Genomic DNA, 22,186 nt, shown 5'->3' with positions numbered 1-22,186 from the left:
ATTCAGGGAGCCTGTCCCATAGTTCCACCTTGAAGACAGTGACTAGAAACAGCCTCTTCCAATGTAAAAACCATATCATCTATGTATAAGGTAATATACACATATATATACATATATAAGGTAATATACACATATATTATTTCATATACACATATGAATGTATATATGTGAAAGTGCACACACAGTGTTATTTTTAACCAAAATATTAACTGAGCATGCTCTTTAAGCAGAAGCAACAGATGAATCATAGGTGTAAGCCATGCAGCTACGTGGCTTCATTGCTGTACCTCAGCCTTAGACTGTACAACTTTCCACCCAAACACAGAACAAAGATCAGGTAGTATTCTTTAGGAAGCACCCGGAAGAAATTAAAAATTTTATTTTTTTGGTCTTTTTTTTTTTTTTGAGACAGGGTCTTGCTATGCAGTTCAGGTTGGCCTTGAGCTCACCTTGTAGCCCAGACTGGTCTGGAACTCACAATGATCCTCCTGCCTCAGCCTCCTGAGTGCTGGGATTATAGGCGTGTGCCACTATGCCCAGCCTTAAAAATTTTAACATAAAGGCAAATCACCAGACAGTTCTTTCATAACCCCCCATAGTGAATGTCTCTTGCCTCCTATATGCAGTAATCCTTGTATCTCATTTATCAACTTAGGGAATCTCATTCTAATTTTTTTTGGAGAGAGGATGACATATTACTCAGCCAAGACTGAAAGTACAAATATTCAAAAATTTCAAAGACCAGATCCGCAATTTCTTACTCCTCTCTACTTCATGGAGAAATGGCCCTCAGAGAGCTTCAGCTTCTCCCAATCCAGGGCCTGTGGGTTTCCTAGGTAGCTAGAATTCTACAATAAAGACTGGAGGTACAGAGCTGAATAAGCTGTGTCTGAAGCTTTCTGGGCCCACTAAAGTGGTACACATACAGGAGACATTGTTAACATTTATTTCAGTCTTCCTGCTCCTGAACAAGGGAACATAGCTCGATCCCTTTCTTTGTCCCCTTAGCAGAAACTTCTGACACCTACACTGGGATTTCCCACTGTGGAGGGGAAGAATGGTCACGTGCTTAAGACAAAAAGGTGGTGGGCCAGGTCCACAGCTGAGGCCCTCACACAGGTGCGTACAACAGACCTCTCCTAGACCTGGAAAAGCCCCCTTCCATCAGCTTCCCCTGGTTGGCTCAGTTCTTCTTGCTTCATTCTAGGAATGGGTATATGGGTTCCTTTCTTGCAGGTAATTTGATTTCAGACCATGTCAAATGTTATATATGTATATTTTTATATTTATTTTTAAATATATAAATATATCTTAAATATATATATATTTGGTACAGGGAATTGAACTCAGGACCTTGTGCTTGCCAGGCAGGCACTGTGCCACTGAGCTCTACCTGGCAAATTCTATGTTTTAATACTTTAATTATCTACCTGTTTTTTTTTCTTGACCTTCCTCACTTCTGCATTAATTGTAATGAATTTTTTTTGTATTTTAAAACCCTGTATCATTATCAGCTGGATTCTTTTTTTCTTTATAAACATCTTCACTAAAGAGCTGCTCCCCTTCCTCCTTTTTCAGATCTGGGTCCTTCCTTTTTGTCCTCTTCCTTGCTCCATCACATTGATGAAACACTCTCCAGGGATCCTAGTTCCAAGGGTCTCACCTTCTATCTGACTGGACTGAAATAAGGGTCACCTTTTTCCTAAAGCAGAGAACTCCTGGCAATTCCCACCTCACTGGGCTCTCTGTCAGTACATGACACACGACAGCATGTATAAGCCAGCTTCCTGGTCTAGCTAGTTCTGAGAAAAGAAGGGGAACACAGCCCTACCCCACCTACTCAGTTGCTCACTTGGCCACTATTTTTTCCCATCAGCACATACTTGTTAAGTGTCCACTTTGTTCACTGCCCGGTAACCAGAACCAGATGAGTCACTGCCCATGACCTCAGAAGAATTATTTATGGTTAAATGGGAGAAGTAAAAAAAAAAAAAAGTCTCTTTTTGAAACTGCTGGCAAATTATCAATGCAATGTATAATATCTGGTCATTAATTTTACCATGTAAACAAGCACCTGTCTTGATACCCTCGAATGTTACTCTTTTGTATGTATGTAAGTAAATATGAAGGTTCAGAACATTTATAATATCACTACCAGGAAAAAAGCTCCGGAAGGAACAAGGCTATCTCTTCATATACCGCAGTCTCTCACTCTGGGGAAGGACAGTGTTCATCCCAAGAATTGCTTGGGAAGATCTGTTTGCTTCATTTTCTGTAGGGATGAAGCTGATCTCGCTTAAGCCATCTAGAACTAGAGAGCCAAGAAATCAGTAGAAGGGTGAGTCTTCCAAGATGCCAGCTGGCTGCACCAAGTGCTCTGAGTCCTGCAGTAGCTGGAAGACAGGGCAGAGTAGGTCACTTGACAGAGGCAAACAGGAAGGAAAGGGACAGCAAATGAAGCAGCCCCACTGAGGCAGGAAGTCAAAGTCAGGTCAGACTTGATCTCACCACACTCGTGCCGCATGTGACACCGTGGGCTTGCACACGGCTACCCAGGCAGACTTTGCGAGGCTGTGTGCTCTGTGTCTCATGGCTCTTCTCTGCGCTGTTATCTCAGGAAAGGACATTCCAGAACCGTAGTCTGGCTCATAGAAAAGTTCTAGTGTGACCTAACTGCAGCTGCAGGATGCAGCTGTAGGCACAGGAGTAGGGGTACAGACTATCCCACGTCTCCAGCCTCTTTCAAGAGCAAAAATTTCCAGAGAAAAGAGGTCAGAAATAGGGAGGGCAAGATCCATGGCTTTAATACGGGGCCACCATGAAATCATTCTCGATCTTGATAAATAACATGTGCTGGAAAATTACCATGGCCATGTTAAGATGCAAACTTCGAATTATGGCTGCACATAACATATCTGAATATAATTCTGGAAAATTCTTCTTGCTATTACATTATTTTAAGTCTACTGTCAAAACTTTATTTTTATAACTGCCTATACCTATGTCATTAAACTGCCATTTTTAAATGCTTCCTTCAAATTTATTGCTGGTATAATACATAGAAAAAGAACACAAAAGCTTTTACTGCTGTTTTCACATTATCCGTAAGTTCACTGAAAACGCTATTTAAGAAAGGTAGCTATAAATGACAGCACAAATCAAATGAGTATTTAAAGAACATGAACAAACCGCTTTAAAATTATCTACCCATCTGACTTTATGCTGAAACATTTAAAATTTCAATTAGCTATAACCTGATACTAATCCAATAAAAGCCGTGAGTTTTGCTAGTCTGGGCTAGTGAGTTCAAGGCCAACCCAGACTACAAAGCAAGACCTTATTTCAGCACAAAACAAAGCAAAAACCAAAATATTGAGACCTCAAAATAAAAATTAGAAAAGGCCGGAAGACATAGCTGAGTGAGTAGAGTGCTTGTGTATGATGAAGGCCTTAGCCTCAATTCTCAGTTACACACATACACATGCACACATAAAGAAACAGGATAAATTGTACATCAACATTATACACCTTGTGTTTCAAAGGACACTGTCAAAAAGTGAAAAAACACACAGAATAGAAAAAATATTTGTAAATCATAGATCTAATGGAGAATTTGTATCCAGAACATATAAATAACTCGCAAGTCAACAATAAAAAGACAACTCAATTTTAAAAAGAGGCATCCAGGCAAGGTGGCACACACCTGTAATTCCAGTACCCTTAGGGAGGCTGAAGCAAGAGGATCATAAATTTAACTCCTGCCTGTGTAACTTAGTGAGATCTTGCCTCCAAATAAATAAAAAGAGCTGGAGATTCAGCTCAGTGGTAAAGCACCTATGGGTTTGATTTTCCTAGTACTGCTGGGGTAGGTAGGGGTGGGCAAAGAACATGAAAGATCTCTCCAAAGAAGATATACAAATAACTAAAATAAATAATAAACATAACAAAAGATGCTCAACATCACTAACCATTAGGGAAATACAAATCAAAACTATAATGAGATACCACTTCACACTCACTGGATGGTTACAATAAAAAAGATAACTTCTGTTGAGGACATGCAATTAGAACCCTCTTAAACTGCTAGTGGGAATATAAAATGAATGATGCAGTCACTTTGGAACTAAGTTGCTTAGAGGATTCAGAGTATTAAACACAGAGTTATGAGATGTCCCTGCAATTCTACTCCTAGATACTTACCCAAGAGAAATGAAACTATGTCTCCTCAAAACTCTTCTATGCAAATGGTCATAGTAGCACTATTCCTATTAGTCAAAAAGTGGAAGTGACCCAGAATACATCAAGTAGTAGAGATACATAATCGAAATAAAGTATATCCATAAAATGGGTGATTATTTAGACAAAAAGATTATACTGTTACATGTAACAACATAGATAAACCTTGAAAACATTATAAGTGAAAGGAGCCAGTCATAAGAGACTACATATATTACTCCATTTATATGAAATATCTAGGAAAGACAAGTCTATAGAAATAAAAAGTAATAGATCAATAGTTGCTGAGGCTGAGATGATCAGGGAATGATGACTTGGCAGTCAGTTAGTGTGGAGTTTCTTTCATGGGTCACAAAAATGTTCCAACATTAGATAATGGTTATTATTGTATAATTCCATAAATATGAAACCCATAAACTTATGAACTTTCGATAAGTGAATTTTATGAGATGTGAGGTTTTTTTTTTTCAGCACTGAGAATCAAACCTAGGGGAGTGTTACCATTGAGCTACATCCTCAGCCCTTTTTATTTTCTAATTTTGAGACAAGGTCTTGCCAAGTTGTATAAACTGGCCTTGAACTTGCAATTTTCCTATCTCAGCTTTCTCAGTAATAGGATGTGGATTTTTTAAGATTAAAAAGGTGGGGGTTGGGGTTAAGACAGATTTTGTTAGCTCTCCTTCAGTCAAGTTCTAATTTCTAGGTCTCCGTGTACAAAATAAAGAATGATAAGCACAAGCTTTGTAATTCCCTGGGCTTGGATAGTTGTAAGTCAGAATGGATACAGGAAGAATGGTGAAGAATATAAAAGATCAGGATGTCAACTAGAATTAACAGTAGTAAGATGGAGCCGAGACGAAATAGTGTCAAATGATTTTGATATCATCAGGAATGCACCACCAAGAACTGTTTTAGAAAAGAAATATGAAAAACGTTAAGAGGTAGGTGACTGAGATTAAAGGATTTACTTAAAACCCATGAACACAATGCCCATGATTAAGAGATGATTCAATTTATTAAGTGAACACAGGTAAGAAAAATCTACTGGGCTATGGCATCAGTTATGAGGATATATACATATGCTACGACATTATTACAGTACCTTATGAAAATGTGATACTAAACAGATCAGTCAGTTAAATTACTCCATAGACTCTGACAGTATAGGGTAGTGCACAGAAAAGCAAATGAGATGGCTCTGCTTGGTATGAGGGAGTCATCTTTCCTCCAGGCTCTTTAACCATGGGCAGGGATATGTTGCTGTTCCAGAGAAGGAATGACCTTGAGGAACCACCTTACCTTAATACACACAAAAAGAAACAGTTCAGTGGATCACCAAACTATTTATTAGAAAGGAAAGTAATGGCTCACATGCAAAGAGAAGAGCCATTCAGGGGACCTGTCTGTGAGCACACAGAGGGACTCAGTGCAGTGCAGCTGGCCAACAACTCTTCTCTGTCCCCCGCAAAGAAGAGTCTAGCAAGTTTCATACAACGCCTTTCTCTACAGTCCAAACACACATCAAGCACACGTCCTCCAGTGATTACACTCGTTACCTTATAGCTCGCACTTTTCATTCTGCTTTAATACCGGGTCATTCTCATTACTGGAGTCTAGGAGATCTTTATTTTTTTAATGTTCTAGACAAAAACAAAAATACACCGAACATGATTACCAGCATCACCCAATACTAGACCCAGCATTAGGGCAGTTTTTGCTTTTGTGGTACAGGGATTGAAATTATGGTCTCACACATGCTAGGCAATGCTCTAGTGCTGAAATATATCCCCAGATCTTTAAATTTTTTTAAAAAGAATTTTGAGATAGAGCCTCCCCTAAGTTGCCCAGGCTGGCCTTGAACTTGTCATTTTCCTGACTCAGGCTGGCCTTGAACTTGCCACTTGCCTTGCCATTTTCCCGACTCAACCTCCTGATTAGTTGGGATTATAACCACGCACTACCACGGCTGGCTGAAATTGTAACAGGTTTATGACAAAGGTGGTCATATTTTACATGTTTACATAAATGTTCTTATCATCAACTCCTTGTTGATAGTAGTACAGCTAGGGATGGGCATGAAATACCAAAAGCATAAAAGTAAAATGAACTTCAAGCAAGCCTCCCTAGCAGCTGGACCAAAGCCTCAAAACCTGAAGGCTGATTTGTAATGTAATCTTTGCTTATTTTTAGGTTTCTATTATTATAACAATGCTTTTTATCAGTGTCTTTGTGCTGCTTTTAAAGAACTAGTGAGCTGTTCATGGGAAACATCACGCTAAATACTTTACATGCAGAATCTCAGTGTATTATGATTAGCATTATGGCTCCCTTTTCACAGATAGGGAAATATTTTATCTCAAGTTTCCCTGCTAAGGGTCAAGTCAGTGCTGCATCTAAACCAGTCTAACTCTAGACCTTTTATTCTTTCTGTTAAATTGTCTGCCTCTATCCCTGCATTTTAAAGAGAAAAGTGGTACCCACAGGCACCACTTGGAAACAAGAGATAGAAATGAGGCTGGGCATGGGGATGCACGCCTGTAATAACAGCACTCAGAAGGCTGAGGCATGACAATCGCTGAGTTCCAGTCCAGCCTGGGCTACAAAGTGAGTTCAAAGCCAGCCTGAACTACACAGTGAAACTCTGTCTCAAAAAGACAAACAAAAAGAGAGAGACAAATGCTCTCACTGCGGTTCTGTTGTTCTATTTAAACTTGGAATTCTTGTTCTCTTATTAATTATCTTTTTTTTTTTTTTTTTTTTTTTTTTGGTACCGGGAATCGAATTCAGGACCTTACACTTGCCAGGCAGGCACTTGTGCTGCTGAGCTATCTCCCCGGCCCTCTCTTATTAATTATCAAAACAGTCTCTGTCAAAGTTTGTCCCTCTTCTTGCTTCAGTGCTGAGCTAGTTTCCAATTTCAGCAGCCTTTTCAACTCCTATTCATATAATCGCCCAGAAACTCCTTACCAAATCCAAGGCACACTTGCTACTGTCTTTGATTGTTTGATCAATCTTACATTCTTATGTCTAGTGAACTGAGCAATTTCATTGAAGACAGCAGTATGCAATGTAGCAACCACTGTTAATTCCTATCATTTTGTTTTGAGGTCATGTATCATTTTTTGTTGTTTTGATTTTGTCTTCATTGTTGTTTTGTTATTTTTTTTTTTTAATTTTTAAAATAAAAAAAGTTTAGAATGCAAGGCACAAGTTCCACCTCCAGTACAATGCAAAAGAAAAAAGAATAAAAGCCTATGGTTTCATTAGTCATGCATTTATTTAATTATCATTCAATATCCAGTGGATCTAGAAAAATCTGTATATGGGTTCTGACTAGATTGCTTACTCCAGTGCTTAGGGAGTGTCCTCTATATTGGTTTTTCACTACCTTTAATCTTAGTAATTTATAAATTTTAGGTTTATGTTGGTTATTCTGACTTACACACCTTGGGGAACATTACAGAAATGCCTTCATGAATAGCTTGAGTTAAATGAAGTCACAGTAAGAACAATGAGTGGGAAGTTCTTATATGTTCTATTTCTGAAATCTGAAGTATATTTTTGATCACTATTCACAGCTCAGAGGGCACAAGCCTTTTTATCCAATCTCTCTGATCCTGAACAGGACTGGCTGGCTTCAGATAAATTTCCTTTAGTTTTACAGTTGGCACCAATCTGCTGATAGCGATCACAGATGATCCCTTACTGACCTCAAAAAAGTCATACTGCCAGAACGCAGCGAACAGACTGAGATGACACCTATGGCTGAGGTGCTAAGTAAACCTACCACAAAGTTTCATCAAGAACTGTCCCATCTAGACTGTGTGAGGATAAGGGGAACAGCTGTGGCCAAGAGAGGTCACTAAAACACACATTTGTTTCTTTTTCCATAGGCCTTATTCTGACATAATAACTTCTGACACTTTAATGACCAAGTCTGTCTGTAAGTTCACTGATAATTAGAAGATCTTTTGGGTACAGCAAATTATGGCAAGAGCTTAAGGACAGCCATTCTGAAAAGCACCAAGGCCAGACTGACAGCCAATCTTGGTTGGAAAAGAGGACTGCCTATGTAATTCACCTTCCTCAGCATCTGCTGAGATGTGTGTGAGGACAGGCCCAGATGTACCCCACAGGATGTCCCTAAAAGTCATCTACGACCAGGAAGCCAAAGGTAGAAAGAATAACAAAAAAAGAAAGGAATCTTTCAGTCTGCACATATACATCTTGCAATAATGTTCTCCTTTCTACATGTACTACACTTGTATACATTAAAGTCTACATTAGAAAGCATCTGGCTAAATGTGTCTCCAAGGCAGACATATTAATATGCTCATTACCACACAGAGAACTAGCAGTGGGTTAAGTACAATTCTCCTTCTATATTAATATGATTTACATACTTCCAAGCTTGATCATTATTTTAGCAAGTGAATCTAGAAAATATTAACACTCAGAACTTGTACCCAGAAGATATCTCAGCAGCCCTGTCCTCAAACTCAAGGCCAAATTCTATGACCACCTGTTTAAAAGTTCAGTTTCCAACACAGTCCAACAAACTCTCCTGAGCAAGGAACTTCTGTTTCTCCTATTGCCCCAGGAGAACCTAATCCCTGACAGTCTTAATTCAAATATAGCCTGGCCCTAATGTACTTTTCTTTCTTTCCTTTTGACCCAATACTGTCTACCACCCTACCATGTTGAGATTCTATATTCCATTATATTTTTCTTTTTTGCCCACATATATAACTACCTGCAAGTGAGAACCTCTCTGAGGCCATTTTCTCATCTCTGAAATGGGAATAATGTCCTCTAGTCCCAGTGTTGTGCAATCTTGTATGTGTTGTGAGAAATGCACTATGCAGAGCATATGTTCATTATATCTGAATAACTGAATGCTGTTTTCTTCTTTTTAAAGACTGTGCATGGCCTTCTTTCAAACTACCATAAGCACATTCCCATTTGATATGTCAAAGCCTATGTCCCAAGGTACAAATGCAAAGCACTGACAATGCAAATTATAGGCAGTAATTCACCAGGTTTTAGCTTTGAGTTTTCTTATCTTCACTCAACAAGTAAAACAGGTGCCTTGGAAGGATCTGGAAGGACAGCCTTCAAGATGCGTGCTGTTTGTGATTACTCATAGGGAAGCGACTGCACTACTAGTTTCACGATGCCATCCTCTCTCAGTGACTCAGTCCCCACTGGCTCTGTCCTGGGAGTATGTGGTCTGGGTGCTAGGCTCAGAAAGCATTATAGGATCCTCGTTGTCAAGCTACTAGCAGTCCCTTCTCCAAAGCCTAACACTAAATATGCACCATGAAAAAAGCCAAGCAAACTAAGCCTAAGTCTTAATGTATGCCTCCCTTGGATAATTCTACTTAAATTAACCACATATTTAACTGCAAGGGTTTAACACTAGTCCACAACTACAAGTCATAGTAAAAAACTTAAATCTGATCTAATACATTTCCCACAAATACACATTCCAAAGAAAAGAAAAGGAACATTTTTCTATAATTCTAAAAAAAATTCTTTAACTGCAGGAGTTAAAGAAATCTGCAAAAGATTTGAAATTCATAGTGGTTTGAAATAAACTACCTCCACCTGAAGATGATTCATAATTAACACAGAAGTGCTTCCTGTTGCTCTTCTGCCTGAATAAGATGTTTTAATACTATTTTCTTATTTAGGAAGAAAAAAATGACTGCTCTGATGAAGTGGCATGTATACTTTTAATATCTAGTCTGTGCAAATCTATCTTACGGCTTTGAAAATAGCATCATCAGAAACATAATCTCAAAAGGTCATGCTGAGGCTCTGACATAAATACGTAAGGTAGAGGAGAAAGGAAGATGGCAGGGTAAGATCTGACAGCATGTAATAGTGTCTCCAGGACCTGCATGCACAACACTGGAAAATAACAACTTAATGAAGAGAAAACAAAAGCTCTGGGAATTAAGAAAGAGCTGAAAGGAAAACCAGAAATGATAGGGAAACTGAAGACAATTCAGATAGTGTAAAAGAGTGAAGTAGGCTGGAACGCTAATCCCGGCTCCCTGGGAGGGGTTCCTGTCTTTGCAAACACAACGTAAACCCAGAAAGAACTGGCAGCCCCAGGGAGAAACAACGGACCAGCACAGCTAGCCGCCAGAAAGCCCAACTGTTACCATGAACTGCAAAAATAGTGTCGGGCTTTACTCTGAAAATAAGACCTTCTGCATAGCAAGCTAGATTTAGAGAAGAAATCCACTGCAGCTCTCACCATATTTGAGAGAGATTAATCAGGAGTCATTTTGGGAAGGGATTCATTGTTTAAGATTCAGCTACTCTTGGAATCAGAGCCTCAGAACAACTACGTGCCAGGGTTTCTGGGGTTATTCTACCAATGGCTTGTTGGAGGATGGCCACAAAAGACAGTTACAGAAAGGGTGAAGGTTAGAAATAGGCACCTTCTGAAGTTTAAGCTCAGGCCAGGAGGACACAGGGGTCCCACCCTCTGTATTGAGAAGCCAGGCAGGTTGTATGTGGTCTTCAGAGGGGGCTGGGTCTGAAGTGCTGGCATTAAGTCCAGTGGACTGTTTGAACCACCCTCCCAGCATCACCCTCTGCCTACACTGTTCTATCCGCTTTCTTCATTTGCCAAAATGATCAGAGATACACCTTGGCTTGGATGGCTGCCACAGCCTCAGGTATATGCACAAAGGAGCCTCTGGAGTGGGGAGGGGCATCCCATAAACCCACAGGAAGAGAAAGCAGTGACTTGGAGTGCACCGAGATATGAAAACTGGGAGTGGCTGAAACGAATACAGGCTTAGGGCAGGTACCTTAGACTGACCACACCCAGCATGAAAGTTGGGGCAGGACTCAGCATTCACACACAAAAAAGTGAGTGCAGAAACAAAACAGCACTTAGTAGTGACTCATTATCCCTTCTCGTACCTGGTGGCTTCCAATGCTGCAGGCCCTGGAAAGAATAACTCATGGTACACAAAAAACGTTTTTGGATTCTATTCTTTTTTTCTCTGTTGGTTTTTTAAGAAGGATGGGTGGGTTATTTTTATTTTTCTGCTTTTTTTTTTTTCTGATTTCTTTTGGTCTGTTTTTAAATGTTTTCTTCTTTTCCTTCTTTATTCTTTTCTATTACTTTTATCTAATTCTATTAATTTTCTGTTACTCTTTGATTGGATCCCATTACTCACTTTTCTCTCATCTTCCTTTTCTTTATTTTTCAAATTTACTTCTTTCACTCCCCATGTTTATTAGCACTACTAGTAAGTTTCATTATTTCCAGAGATTTAGTTGACTGTATGCTACTATTGTTGAATTCTTCCTATTGTTAGTAGTGGTATAATTGTATTTAGCAGATATTTACTGGGTGCCAACGTTTGGGTTGTCTTTATGCCTGTATTATTGCAGATATCTTTTCTATTGCTAAGGGTGGTACACTGGTAGCTTTTATTGATTCTTTGACTCTTATGGTATGCTAATATCCAGTTTGTCTTTTCAGTCTATTATTGTTGCTAATTTCTTTGCTATTGTCAGTGGTGGCACAGTTGTTAGTATTAACTGGTTTTTACTGTATGCCAATAGCTGGTTTGTGTTTGTGTCATGAACATTACTGCAGGCTCTGGAGAACTATGTGCTGGGGCAATTACACTGCATCTTCCCCTCCCCAGATTAATGAAGGTGGTCAGATTTTGGGACAGAGACAAAGGCCTATTAGTCATCCATGCCCAAAGCACATCAATGGAAAGTAGACACTAACTAAAGAGATTGCCATATTAGTAAGAAAGTCTTTAATCAACCTCACCAACAAAAACAAAACAATTACCACTAAAAACACAACTAAAAAAAAAAAAAAAAAGAAATGAGAAAATAAGGCAACAAAATACCTTTAAAAATTCCCAACTAGGGGCTGGGGATTTAGCTCAGCGGCAAAGTGCCAGCCTGGCAAGCGCAAGGTCATGAGTTCGGTTCCCGGTACCGGAGAAAAACCAAAAAAAAAAAAAAAAATTCCCAACTAGCCCAAAGCTGATCCACAGGGCACTGACGGTACAAAGTCAAACAGATGAATTATAAGAAATAATAAAAAAGTAAACAAACAAAAATACAAATCAATAAGGTGCTCAATGAGCTCAAAGATGATATAACTAAACACACAATGAACATAATAAAATGATTAGTGAGCTTACACAAGATACAAATAAAAAGCTAGCTGAGCTGAAGAAAACAAAACATGAATGACCATTTAGGAAAGAACTAGATTGTATGAAAACATACCATACAGAAATGCGGGAGATAGAAAATTCTATTTAAAGTATGGAGAATAGAAGTAAATAATGGGAGAAGAATGTCAAAACTAGAAAACAGGCTTGATACAGGTTATCATATACTCAGATGTACTGTAAAAATGACAAGAGATTATGGAAAATGATTCTAACAGCTGCTAGATGACACAAAGAAGACTAACTTAAGATTAACTGGAATTATTGAAAAATCAGAAGATGCATGAATGGCATAAAATCTGTTTACAATAATGACAGCAGAAAATTTTCCAAGTATGGGGAAGGAATTTAAAATATAGCAAAGTGAGGAATACAAAACCCAAAATAGCTACTATCAGGAAAAACCTTCTGCACAACGCATTGTAGTCAAAATCGCAGAAGTCCCTTCCAAGGACAGAATCTTGAAAGCTGTTAGAAAAGCACCAAATCGCTTATAAAGGTAAACCCATTAGACTCACAGCAGAGTTCTTAGCACAAACCTAAGATGCTAGGAGAGCTTGGGGTGAAGTGTTTAAAGCCCTAAAAGAAAACAACTTCCAACCCAAACTAATATATTCTGCAAAACTATCTTTCAAAATTGATGAACAAATAAGGACTTTCCATGACAAAGAGCACTTTAAGAAATTCATAAACATCAAACCAGCACTCCAAAAAATTCTGAAAGATATCCTAGATAGAGACAAAGAAGCTAATAATGCCAAAAAGTGGAATGAATACATTGGTTACAATGAGTTGTTAAACAGAAGCGGAGAAAAGGAATCAACAAGAAGAAAACACAATGACGGGAATACATCAACACTTTTCAGTAGAATAATGTGAATGGTCTCAATTTCTCCACCAAAAGACACAGATAGGCAGGCTTAATTAAAAACCAAAACTCAACAGTATGCTGCGTACAAGAGACACATTTGATCCAAAAATTCCAGGCTCAAAAGATAGAAAACAAGATTCCATGCAGTAGGACGCCAAAAGGAAGCAGGAACAGCTATTCTACTTTTCTACGAAGTAGACGTCAGCCAAAACTGATTAAAAGAGGCAAAGAAGGTCAATACATATTAGCTAAGGGAAATAATTAAACAGGAAAAGATAACAATTATAAATATTTATGCTTTGAATACCAGTATATATCTTGTGTATATTGTCAGATCACAGTGTACTCAAACTAGAAAGCAATGGTAAAATAAGCCACAGAAATTTTGAACACACTTGCAGATAAAATAACACACTGTTCAATAGTAAATGGGTCACAGAAGAAATCAAGGAAAAATTTAAAAATAGTTACTAGAATAAAATAATAATGGCAGTACATAGCAAAACCTATGGGACACAATGCAAGCTTTCCTAAAATGGAAGTTTATTGCTGTGAATGCTTACATTAGAAGCACCCAAGCTGGGCATGGTGGCTCACGCCTGTAATCCCAACACTCAGGAGGCTGAGGCAGGAGGATTGTTGTGAGTTCGAGACCAGCCTGGGCTACAAAGTGAGCTCAAAGCCAGCCTGAACTGCATAGTGAGACCTTGTCTCAAAAAGACAAAAAAAAAGAAAGAAAGAAAGAAAGAAAGAAAAATAGCACCCAAATAAATAACCTAAGGACATACTCAAGTCACAATTGAGGTCCCCAATATCTAGAAGATTATAAGTATCTATTTCACAAACATGTATTCCTATAAACTTGGGAATCCAGAAGAAATTGAGAGATGCCTAGATAACATGAGTTACTAAAATTGAATTGAGAAGATATAAAAACTGAATAACCTAATAATAGGCAATGAAATTGAAGCAACAACTTAAAAAAAATCTACCAACCATAAGAAGTCCAGGTCCTAATGTATTCACTACTGACATCTACAAGAATTTCAGAGAAGAGCTAGTATCAATACTCCTCAAACCCTATTGAAACTAAGGGAAGGAGTATTCCAAAATTCATTCTTGGAAGCCAGCACTATCTTGATTCCAAAACCAGGTAACAACTTAACTAAGAAAAGAACACTATAGGCCAACCTCTTTAATGAACACAGATGCAAACATCTTCAACAAGACACTGGCAAACAAAATGCAAGAAATCATTAAAAAGAACACATATCATGACCAGATAGGCTTCTTCCCAGGAATGCAAGGACAATTCAACATATGCAAATCAGTAGATATAACACATAACATAAACAGAAGGACAAAAGTCCCATGACCATCTTAACAGATGCAGAAAAAACAACTGATAAAATCCAACATTTGTGCATGGTAAAAATTTTGAAGAAACTATGTATAGAAGGACCTTATCTCTTTCTGATAAAGGACATTTATGACAAACCTCCAGCCAACATCATATTAAATGAAGAAAACTTTCCTATTAAAATAAGGGACAAGACCAGGATATACACTATGACCACACCTGCTCAATATAGTGCTCAAAACTTTACCAGAGCAATCAGGCAAGAGAAAGAAATAAAAGGCATATGTATAGAAAAGGAAAAAGTCAAACTATCCTTATTTGCAGAAAATATGATCTTTGGATAGAAGACTCAAAAAATTCCACCAAAATACTACTAGAACTAATACACAAATTCAACAAGTTAGCAGGATAGAAAATCAACACACACAAATTAATGACATTCCTATATAATAACAATGAATCCACCTAGAAAGAAATTAGGAAAAGGATACCATTTACAACAACTTCAAGAAAAGCACATATTTAGGGATTAATCTAACCAAGGACGTGAAAGACCTCTATAATGAAGACTATAGTACTTAAGAAAAGGAGATCAACAAGGACATCAGAAAATAGATGCATATTCTCTATTCTTAAATAGGTAGAACCAATATTGCCAAAATGACCATACTAGTGAAATTAATATATAGATTTGATACAATATCAAACAAAATATCAACAGCATTCCTTGGAGAACTAGAAAAAAAAAGTCCTATAATTTATATTAAACCAGAAGAGACCCAGAATAGCAAAAGCCAATCTGCGCAACAAGAGCAAAGCAAGAGGCATCACAATCCCAGACTTCAAGTTACATGACAAAGCTACAGTGATAAAAATAGCATGGTACTGATACAAAAACAGACATGTAGACCAATGGAATAGAAGATTCTGAAACCATCCCAGGCACATTCAACTATCTAAGGTGCCAAAAACATATGCTGGAGAAAAATTAACCATTTTAACGAACTGTGCTAGGAAAAGTGGCTATATGCATGTAGAAGATTAAATCTAGCACCATACCTCTCACCATGTACTAAGAAAAATCAAAATGGATCAAAGATCTAAATCATTAATCTGCTGGAAAAAATAAGTAAAACTCTTGAAATCATAGGCAAGGACTTTCTGAACAGAACCCCAATTGCACAAGACATAACATCAAAATGAACAAATAGGATTACATAAAATTAAAAACTTTTTTCAGCAAAGAAAACAACTAATGGAGTGAAGGGACACCCACAAAATGGGAAAAAAGAATTCTGTCAGCTATTCCTTGGACAGAAGACTATCACCTAGAACATATGAAGAACATACAAAATTAGACCTTCCCAAAATAAAAGATTCAATCAAAAAATGGGCAACTGATTGGAACAGACACTTCTCAGAAGTACAAATGGCCAATAAATGCATGAAAAAATGTTCAGCATTTCTGGAAATTAGAGAAATGCAAATTAAAACAACACTGAGATTCTGTCCTAACCGAAAAAGAATGGTTATCATAAGGAAATCAAAAAAGACATTCCTCGTTTAAGAACTGAGGTCTGCTCCTGTGACTGGGTCATTAAGTGACTTGGTCACTAAATGAGGAACTGTACATAGTGTGTACATTACAATGTTCAGAACAAAGAAATGGTCAAAGTAAATTCCAAACTGATGCCTTTGCTTTTATTTGCATAGCACTTACATGCTATAACAGAACAAAACAGAACAGAACAAAAAACTACAGTTCTATATTGTACAATCAGAAAAACTACACTATCGTAATAAAAAGGTATACTATAATAAAAGGTGTACTTGTAATAAAAAGACATTGAGGCTCTATAAACAAGATGTACAGAACCATACAAAAAAGATGGGTTATAATTCTGAACAGTGTGTCTTGGTTGTAAGTCTGAAGAGTCGTGATACAGGTAGGTTGTTAAACAAGGAATATCTGCAATAACAAATGCTGGTGAGACTGTGGGGGAAAAAAGGGAATCCTTCTGTATTACTTGTAGGAGTGTAAACTGGTACAGCCATTTTGAAAATAGCATGAAGATTCCTCAAGAAACTAAAACTAGAAATTCTACTTGATCCAGATATTCCTTTTCTAGGAAAGAGTTAAAGACATCATACTACAGTGATACAAGCATACCCATGTACACAGTAACACCACTTATAATAACTAAATCTTGGAAGCAGCCTATATATCCACCAACAGATGAATGGATAAAGAAAATGCGGTATTTACATACAATGGAATAAGACTCTACCTTAAAGAACAACAAAAAATTTGAGTAAGGAAATGGATGTAGCTTGAGACAATAATGTTAAGTAAAATAAATCAGACACACAAACTTAAATATTATATGGTTTCTCTTACATGAGAAAACCCAAAGCATACGTAATTTAAAGAGCAAAATATGGCAAGCACGAGGTCATGAGTTCGATTCCCAGTACCGGAAAAAAACCAAAAAAAAAAAAAAGAGCAAAATGAAAGATAATAGGAAATGGGGAGACAGATCTTTTGCAAAGGGTAAGGGGACCAAGAGATGTAGGGAGGGCAACAGGAGGTAAGAAGAATAAGATGTGTTATGCACCAGCACCATGAATGTAATCATTAGGTACTGCAAACACGTACTAATAAATATTTTAAAAAATACATTGCTCAGTCAGTGAGGGGTTTTCAGGTATCTGAAAAAACACAAAACCAGGAAGAGCCTAAATCTGGGTAGAAAAGACATCCTTCCCACACTCATCTGAGAAAAGCACTTTGAATCGTGGTTTGGCCTTTGTTCATGTAGCCATCTAGCTGTGCTGTCCACTATAGGAAGTGTAAAAGAAAGTTAACTGAAATTAAATAAAAATGTAAATTTAGTTCCATAGTCACATTAGCCACAAGTTAACTGAACAATAACTACATGTGATCAGAGGCTACTTCCTTGGATAATGCAGATATGTAACATTCACATTACTGTCAGAAGTCCTATTAACCATCTCCAATGCACACTGTTTGAAGCAGTACTCTCTGACCGCTAACTGGAATCACTTTCTCAGTCTTTTAAGGCATACAGGAAAGTTGATGATGTAGGGGTCTTTTTAGTATGGTAACCTTGCTTGTTTTCCAGAACAATACCAATATTTCTTATATTTTCATTACTTTTAATAACATGGGCCATTAAAAGTAAATGCAACAATTTCAATTTTTAGTAGGGCTTTTTATGTAAATAAGTAGATAAAATCCTTTATCATACTATGTGTTCCAAATGTTAATACAAGACAAAGTTATAGAAAAACAACCGATGGATTTAGTAAATGCAGCCTAGCAACTGCACCAGGCAGATCTCTTCTTTCTCCAGCCTTCTGTCTGGGTAACCTTCCCCCTCCATGTGTACATTTTGCCACTCACCGGGTTCCAGGTTGGTCTTCATGCCCTGAGGTGCTCCTCTGCTGGCCTCTGGTGCTGTCTCTACCAGGAAGGAAATAAACTCTCTGCACCACCACTTGAACCCTCACTTCTGAATATGGGGCAGCTCCCTGGCTTTCTACCACATCCAGGAGAGAATCCTTTGAGGAAGTGCCAATTGTGAGGTGCTGCTTTGCCTCTTCGTGCCCATGGGTCCAGCTTGTACTTGTGGTGACCAGGCCACTATGTAAAACCTGGTCAAGACATGCAAAGGGAGCTGTTTCAGTTTGGCCTACAATATATCATGCCACCCACCAAGTTATCCAAAGGATCTTCACTGAACTGAAGGAATGGTGAAGAAAAAAGCAATGACTGTGTATTGGGAGGCTCCATTTCTGCCAGGTACCCAGCCTGCCGAGGAGGGACAGGTAGGAGACAGCAATGTGGACAGCAGAACGCTTCCTACCAATGGAATCCCAGCTTGGACAGTTCTGCTATCAAATACTTTATGGAAAGCAAACATTACATTTTTTTTTTCTTTTTGAGGGGACAAATTTAATAGGACAAAGTAAAATACCAAATGAAAGAATGAGAGGGTATAATAAAAATGAAGCATTTTATTTAGTACTCATATATGCATCTATTAGGCTAAGTGTTTTGCATTTTCATGTATTCTCCAAACTACCCTATGCAATAACATCAACTACTGTTAAGACAATAGTTCTAAAATGCTTTCTGTCTTCCAGGCTCTATTCTGGGATGTAATATCGTTATCCCCATATTATTGGGAAAATTGAGATACAGAGACTGCCCAGGGTCACCCAGCATAAAATGGCTGAGGCAAGATTTGAACCATGGCTTATGGTGCCAAACACCATATTTTCAACCATTATGCTACAACAGAAGCTTCACTGAAAATGTTATGAGTCAAAAGTATACCTCATCAATTTCACATTGCAGGGGCTGGGGATTTAGCTCAGCGGCAAAAGCGCCTGCCTGGCAAGGTCGTGAGTTCGGTTCCCGGTACCAGAGAAAAACCAAAAAAAAAAAAAAAATTTCACATTGCATGGCTGTTTAAAAATGCACACTCAGCCATATTTTAAATGTTATAACTAAATCAATTAGAGAGCCCTCTTTTTCAATAATCCCCTCAAGAAACTTCTTCAAATAGTCACTGGAGATTTTTGCTTGGCTATATGGCATAGAACAGGGTAGCCGGATGCAATGGTATACCCCTGATGTCTCAGCTACTTGGCAGGTGGACTGTAAGTAGGATGTCAGCCTGGGCCATCTAGCAAGAGTCTGTCTCAAAATAAAAAGGGCTGGGGATATAGCTGAGCACTCTAGTACTGTTCAATCCCTAGTACTGAAAACAAAGCAAACCAACCAAACAAAAACAGGATAAAAGTTTGTGAGTTTATATAATTTTACCTTCCTCAATATGTCAATTCCACCTTTTTTTTTTGTGATGATTCCTGTAGCCCACTGCCAGTGAATTTTAGTGGTTCCCAAAATTCATCCTGGCAAATGATCATGGATCAAGGCCATAAAAATTCCAAAAATCAATCTCTAGTGTACAATCACCAGTTTGTGCAATTCTTTATCTCTCAAGGGATATATATAGTATGGAAAAGAAAAAGTTGTTTTTTTTTTTTTAAATAAAGATGGGTTTAAGTGTCTTAGTTGTAAGACGTGTACACAGAAAATATTTTCATATACTTTACTAAATTAGAATAAAGATAAAAAATACATAATTAGGAAGATAAAAAGGGCACAGCTAAATGCTGATCTGAACTACAGTGTTTTCAGGGATAACAATAATAAGAAGCTCCAGCATATATTTTTGGAGGAGGTCCAAAAATGAACATCCTCACACCTAAGTCCTTTCAAATCCAGTCTCAAATATTACTGAAAGCATAAAACCTCTCAGCCAATGAGACTTTACCTGGATTTCAGGTGAATTATCTGTTACATCCTTAATTCTAAACCTCCAAGCCAAAGTGATGTTTCTTCTTGGAAGGGGTGTATCCCGACAGTACACTTTCTGAGTTGTTTCTGGATCTTCTTTGGCAACAAATTTCTGACAAAAGTAAGTATTCAGAATAACAGGACAACTTCCATTTGGGATAATAAGTTTTTGCCTGGAAAAGAGAACAAAATTGAATAGTTTATTTGTAAAATTGAATTTTCCTTTATATTTTGCTAAATTGGGAATGTAAAGAGCAATCACATACTTGCTACCAATAGCTAAGACCACCGCCAGCTTGTGCAGTGACAACCATCCCTAATGATGGACAGCTATGGGCAGGCTAGCACAGGGAGTGACAGTCATCCCTACCAACAGAGAGCTGGGACCAGGCCGGCCTGCAGAGTGCCAGCTGCCCCTAATTCTCAAGTATGGTTGTTAGTGGATCTGACTTTATTTTTCCAGTGAGAGTCCTATGTCAGGAATGAAGTTTTCAGGTTTGAGCTTCCTTAGGGCAGGTCTCAAGGCCCTCCCAGGGAGAAATACAGAGAATGAGCAAAGACTATCAACAGGCACAAGAAAGTACCCAATGAATTAATTGTTATTTACAATAAAACCTAGAGATAGTTAAACATCGCTAATTTTCAAAGAATATGATATGAAATCACAAAGAAATTTCTACCTTTGCTATCAAACTGACCATGTTACTGAACTGCCTCACACTGAAGTAGAAAAGGAGTGTGGGAATATGCTACCCAAATTCTCCTGGTTTCTCTCAGTCATCGGAGAGGTAAAACATGTTAATGTCCATGTATCAAAACAGAAAATGCTGATAATAAGCAAAGTTGAGGACTTCAGATCTGGGAGGAAGTAGTAGTGATACCTTTCTCTATTTCTCTCACTGAGCACGACTGAAGTGCCTGACATTATATATAAAGTATAAGATGACCTTAAGAAGACCCTAAAAAGTAGAGAAGGCACATCAGGTTAAGACCCAAAAACCTCAGGACTGACAGCATTGTCCTCCTGGGATTTCTTTGTGTCTCTCCCTTATCCCAGAACTGGAGCTAAAACAGTTGAGCTGAAAACAGCAATAGGTGCGGATCCAGAAAAGCGCCCCTAAAGCCCACTTTCTCTAATCAAAAAAATTAGGAAGGGGATAGCCGAGCAAGGCAGAAAATACCTGGATAACTGCTCTGCTTCAGCGAAACACCACAAAAAGCTGATGACAGGTTCCCACACTTTCTAGAAGGCCAGGTGGACAGCCTAAATTGCTATCCTCACTGGTGAAGAGTCTCAACTGCCAGGTTGGGGTAGGGTGGGAAGGTGGGGCAGGAGAATCCCAGAACACCTGCAGTGAAAGGGGCGACTGTGAGAGGGGAGACTAGCTGCGTACCTGGACTTCACCTCCACCTAACAGTAATAACCTCCGGTGGTGCCAAAGAAATCCCAGAAAGCTAGGACTGTCACCACTGCCAGTGCTGTCAGGAGCAGCCACCTGAGTGGCAGCAGCAAGACACTCGCGGCTCTCTCAGCCAGGGTATCATCACTGGAGACTCAGCAGGAATGCAGACCCCTGTTCAGCAGGAATGTCCTTTTCTCTCTTAAGTATCAAACACAGAACATGACTTTCTACCTCTACCTGACAGTGACATCCTGACGCCATCTTCTCCTACATAATGTCAGATGACACTACCTAAAACCGGTCTAAATAAGACCCGAATCTCATAATATAACACCCCAAATGTCCAGGTTTTTACCTAAAATCACTTGTTATCTAAAATTATTTGTTTGTAAGAGTCAGGAAAAAAATCTCAACCTCAAGGAAAAGAGGCATGTAATAGATGGCACTACTGAAACAACATACATACATGCTAGGATTATCAGACAAAGGTGCTAAAGCAGCTACTATAAAGATATTTCACTGAGCAATTATGAATGAACTCGAGACAAATGAAAAAAGATAGCTTCAGCAAAGAAATGAAAACAAATTGAATGTTTCTTAAAAGTGAATGTTTCAGAACTGATAGAAAATATATCACGGGTAGGCTCCATATCAGTTTGGAGGAGGTCACAGAAAAAAAAAAAATCAATGAATGTAGAG

At 38.2% G+C, this 22,186-nt stretch overlaps 1 protein-coding gene across 4 annotated transcripts in view; it reads right to left on the bottom strand.

Annotated features, from left to right (window-relative positions):
- Positions 1–22,186, bottom strand: part of Spidr (scaffolding protein involved in DNA repair) — a 349,934-nt gene that overhangs the window by 105,717 nt on the left and 222,031 nt on the right. For all 4 annotated transcript variants that reach the window (XM_005396031.2, XM_005396032.2, XM_013520203.1 and 1 more), the window contains 2 exons: positions 20,062–20,257; positions 18,120–18,370 (listed from right to left, as the gene is read on the bottom strand). In XM_005396031.2, coding sequence (XP_005396088.1) covers positions 18,120–18,370; positions 20,062–20,257 — 447 coding nt within the window. The remainder of the gene's footprint in view (positions 1–18,119; positions 18,371–20,061; positions 20,258–22,186) is intronic.

This window comes from Chinchilla lanigera, unplaced genomic scaffold (assembly GCF_000276665.1).
Source record: "Chinchilla lanigera isolate Chin_1 unplaced genomic scaffold, ChiLan1.0 scaffold00053, whole genome shotgun sequence".
NCBI classification, from domain to species: domain Eukaryota; kingdom Metazoa; phylum Chordata; class Mammalia; order Rodentia; family Chinchillidae; genus Chinchilla; species Chinchilla lanigera.
This window is presented reverse-complemented; position numbering and strand designations above follow the sequence as displayed.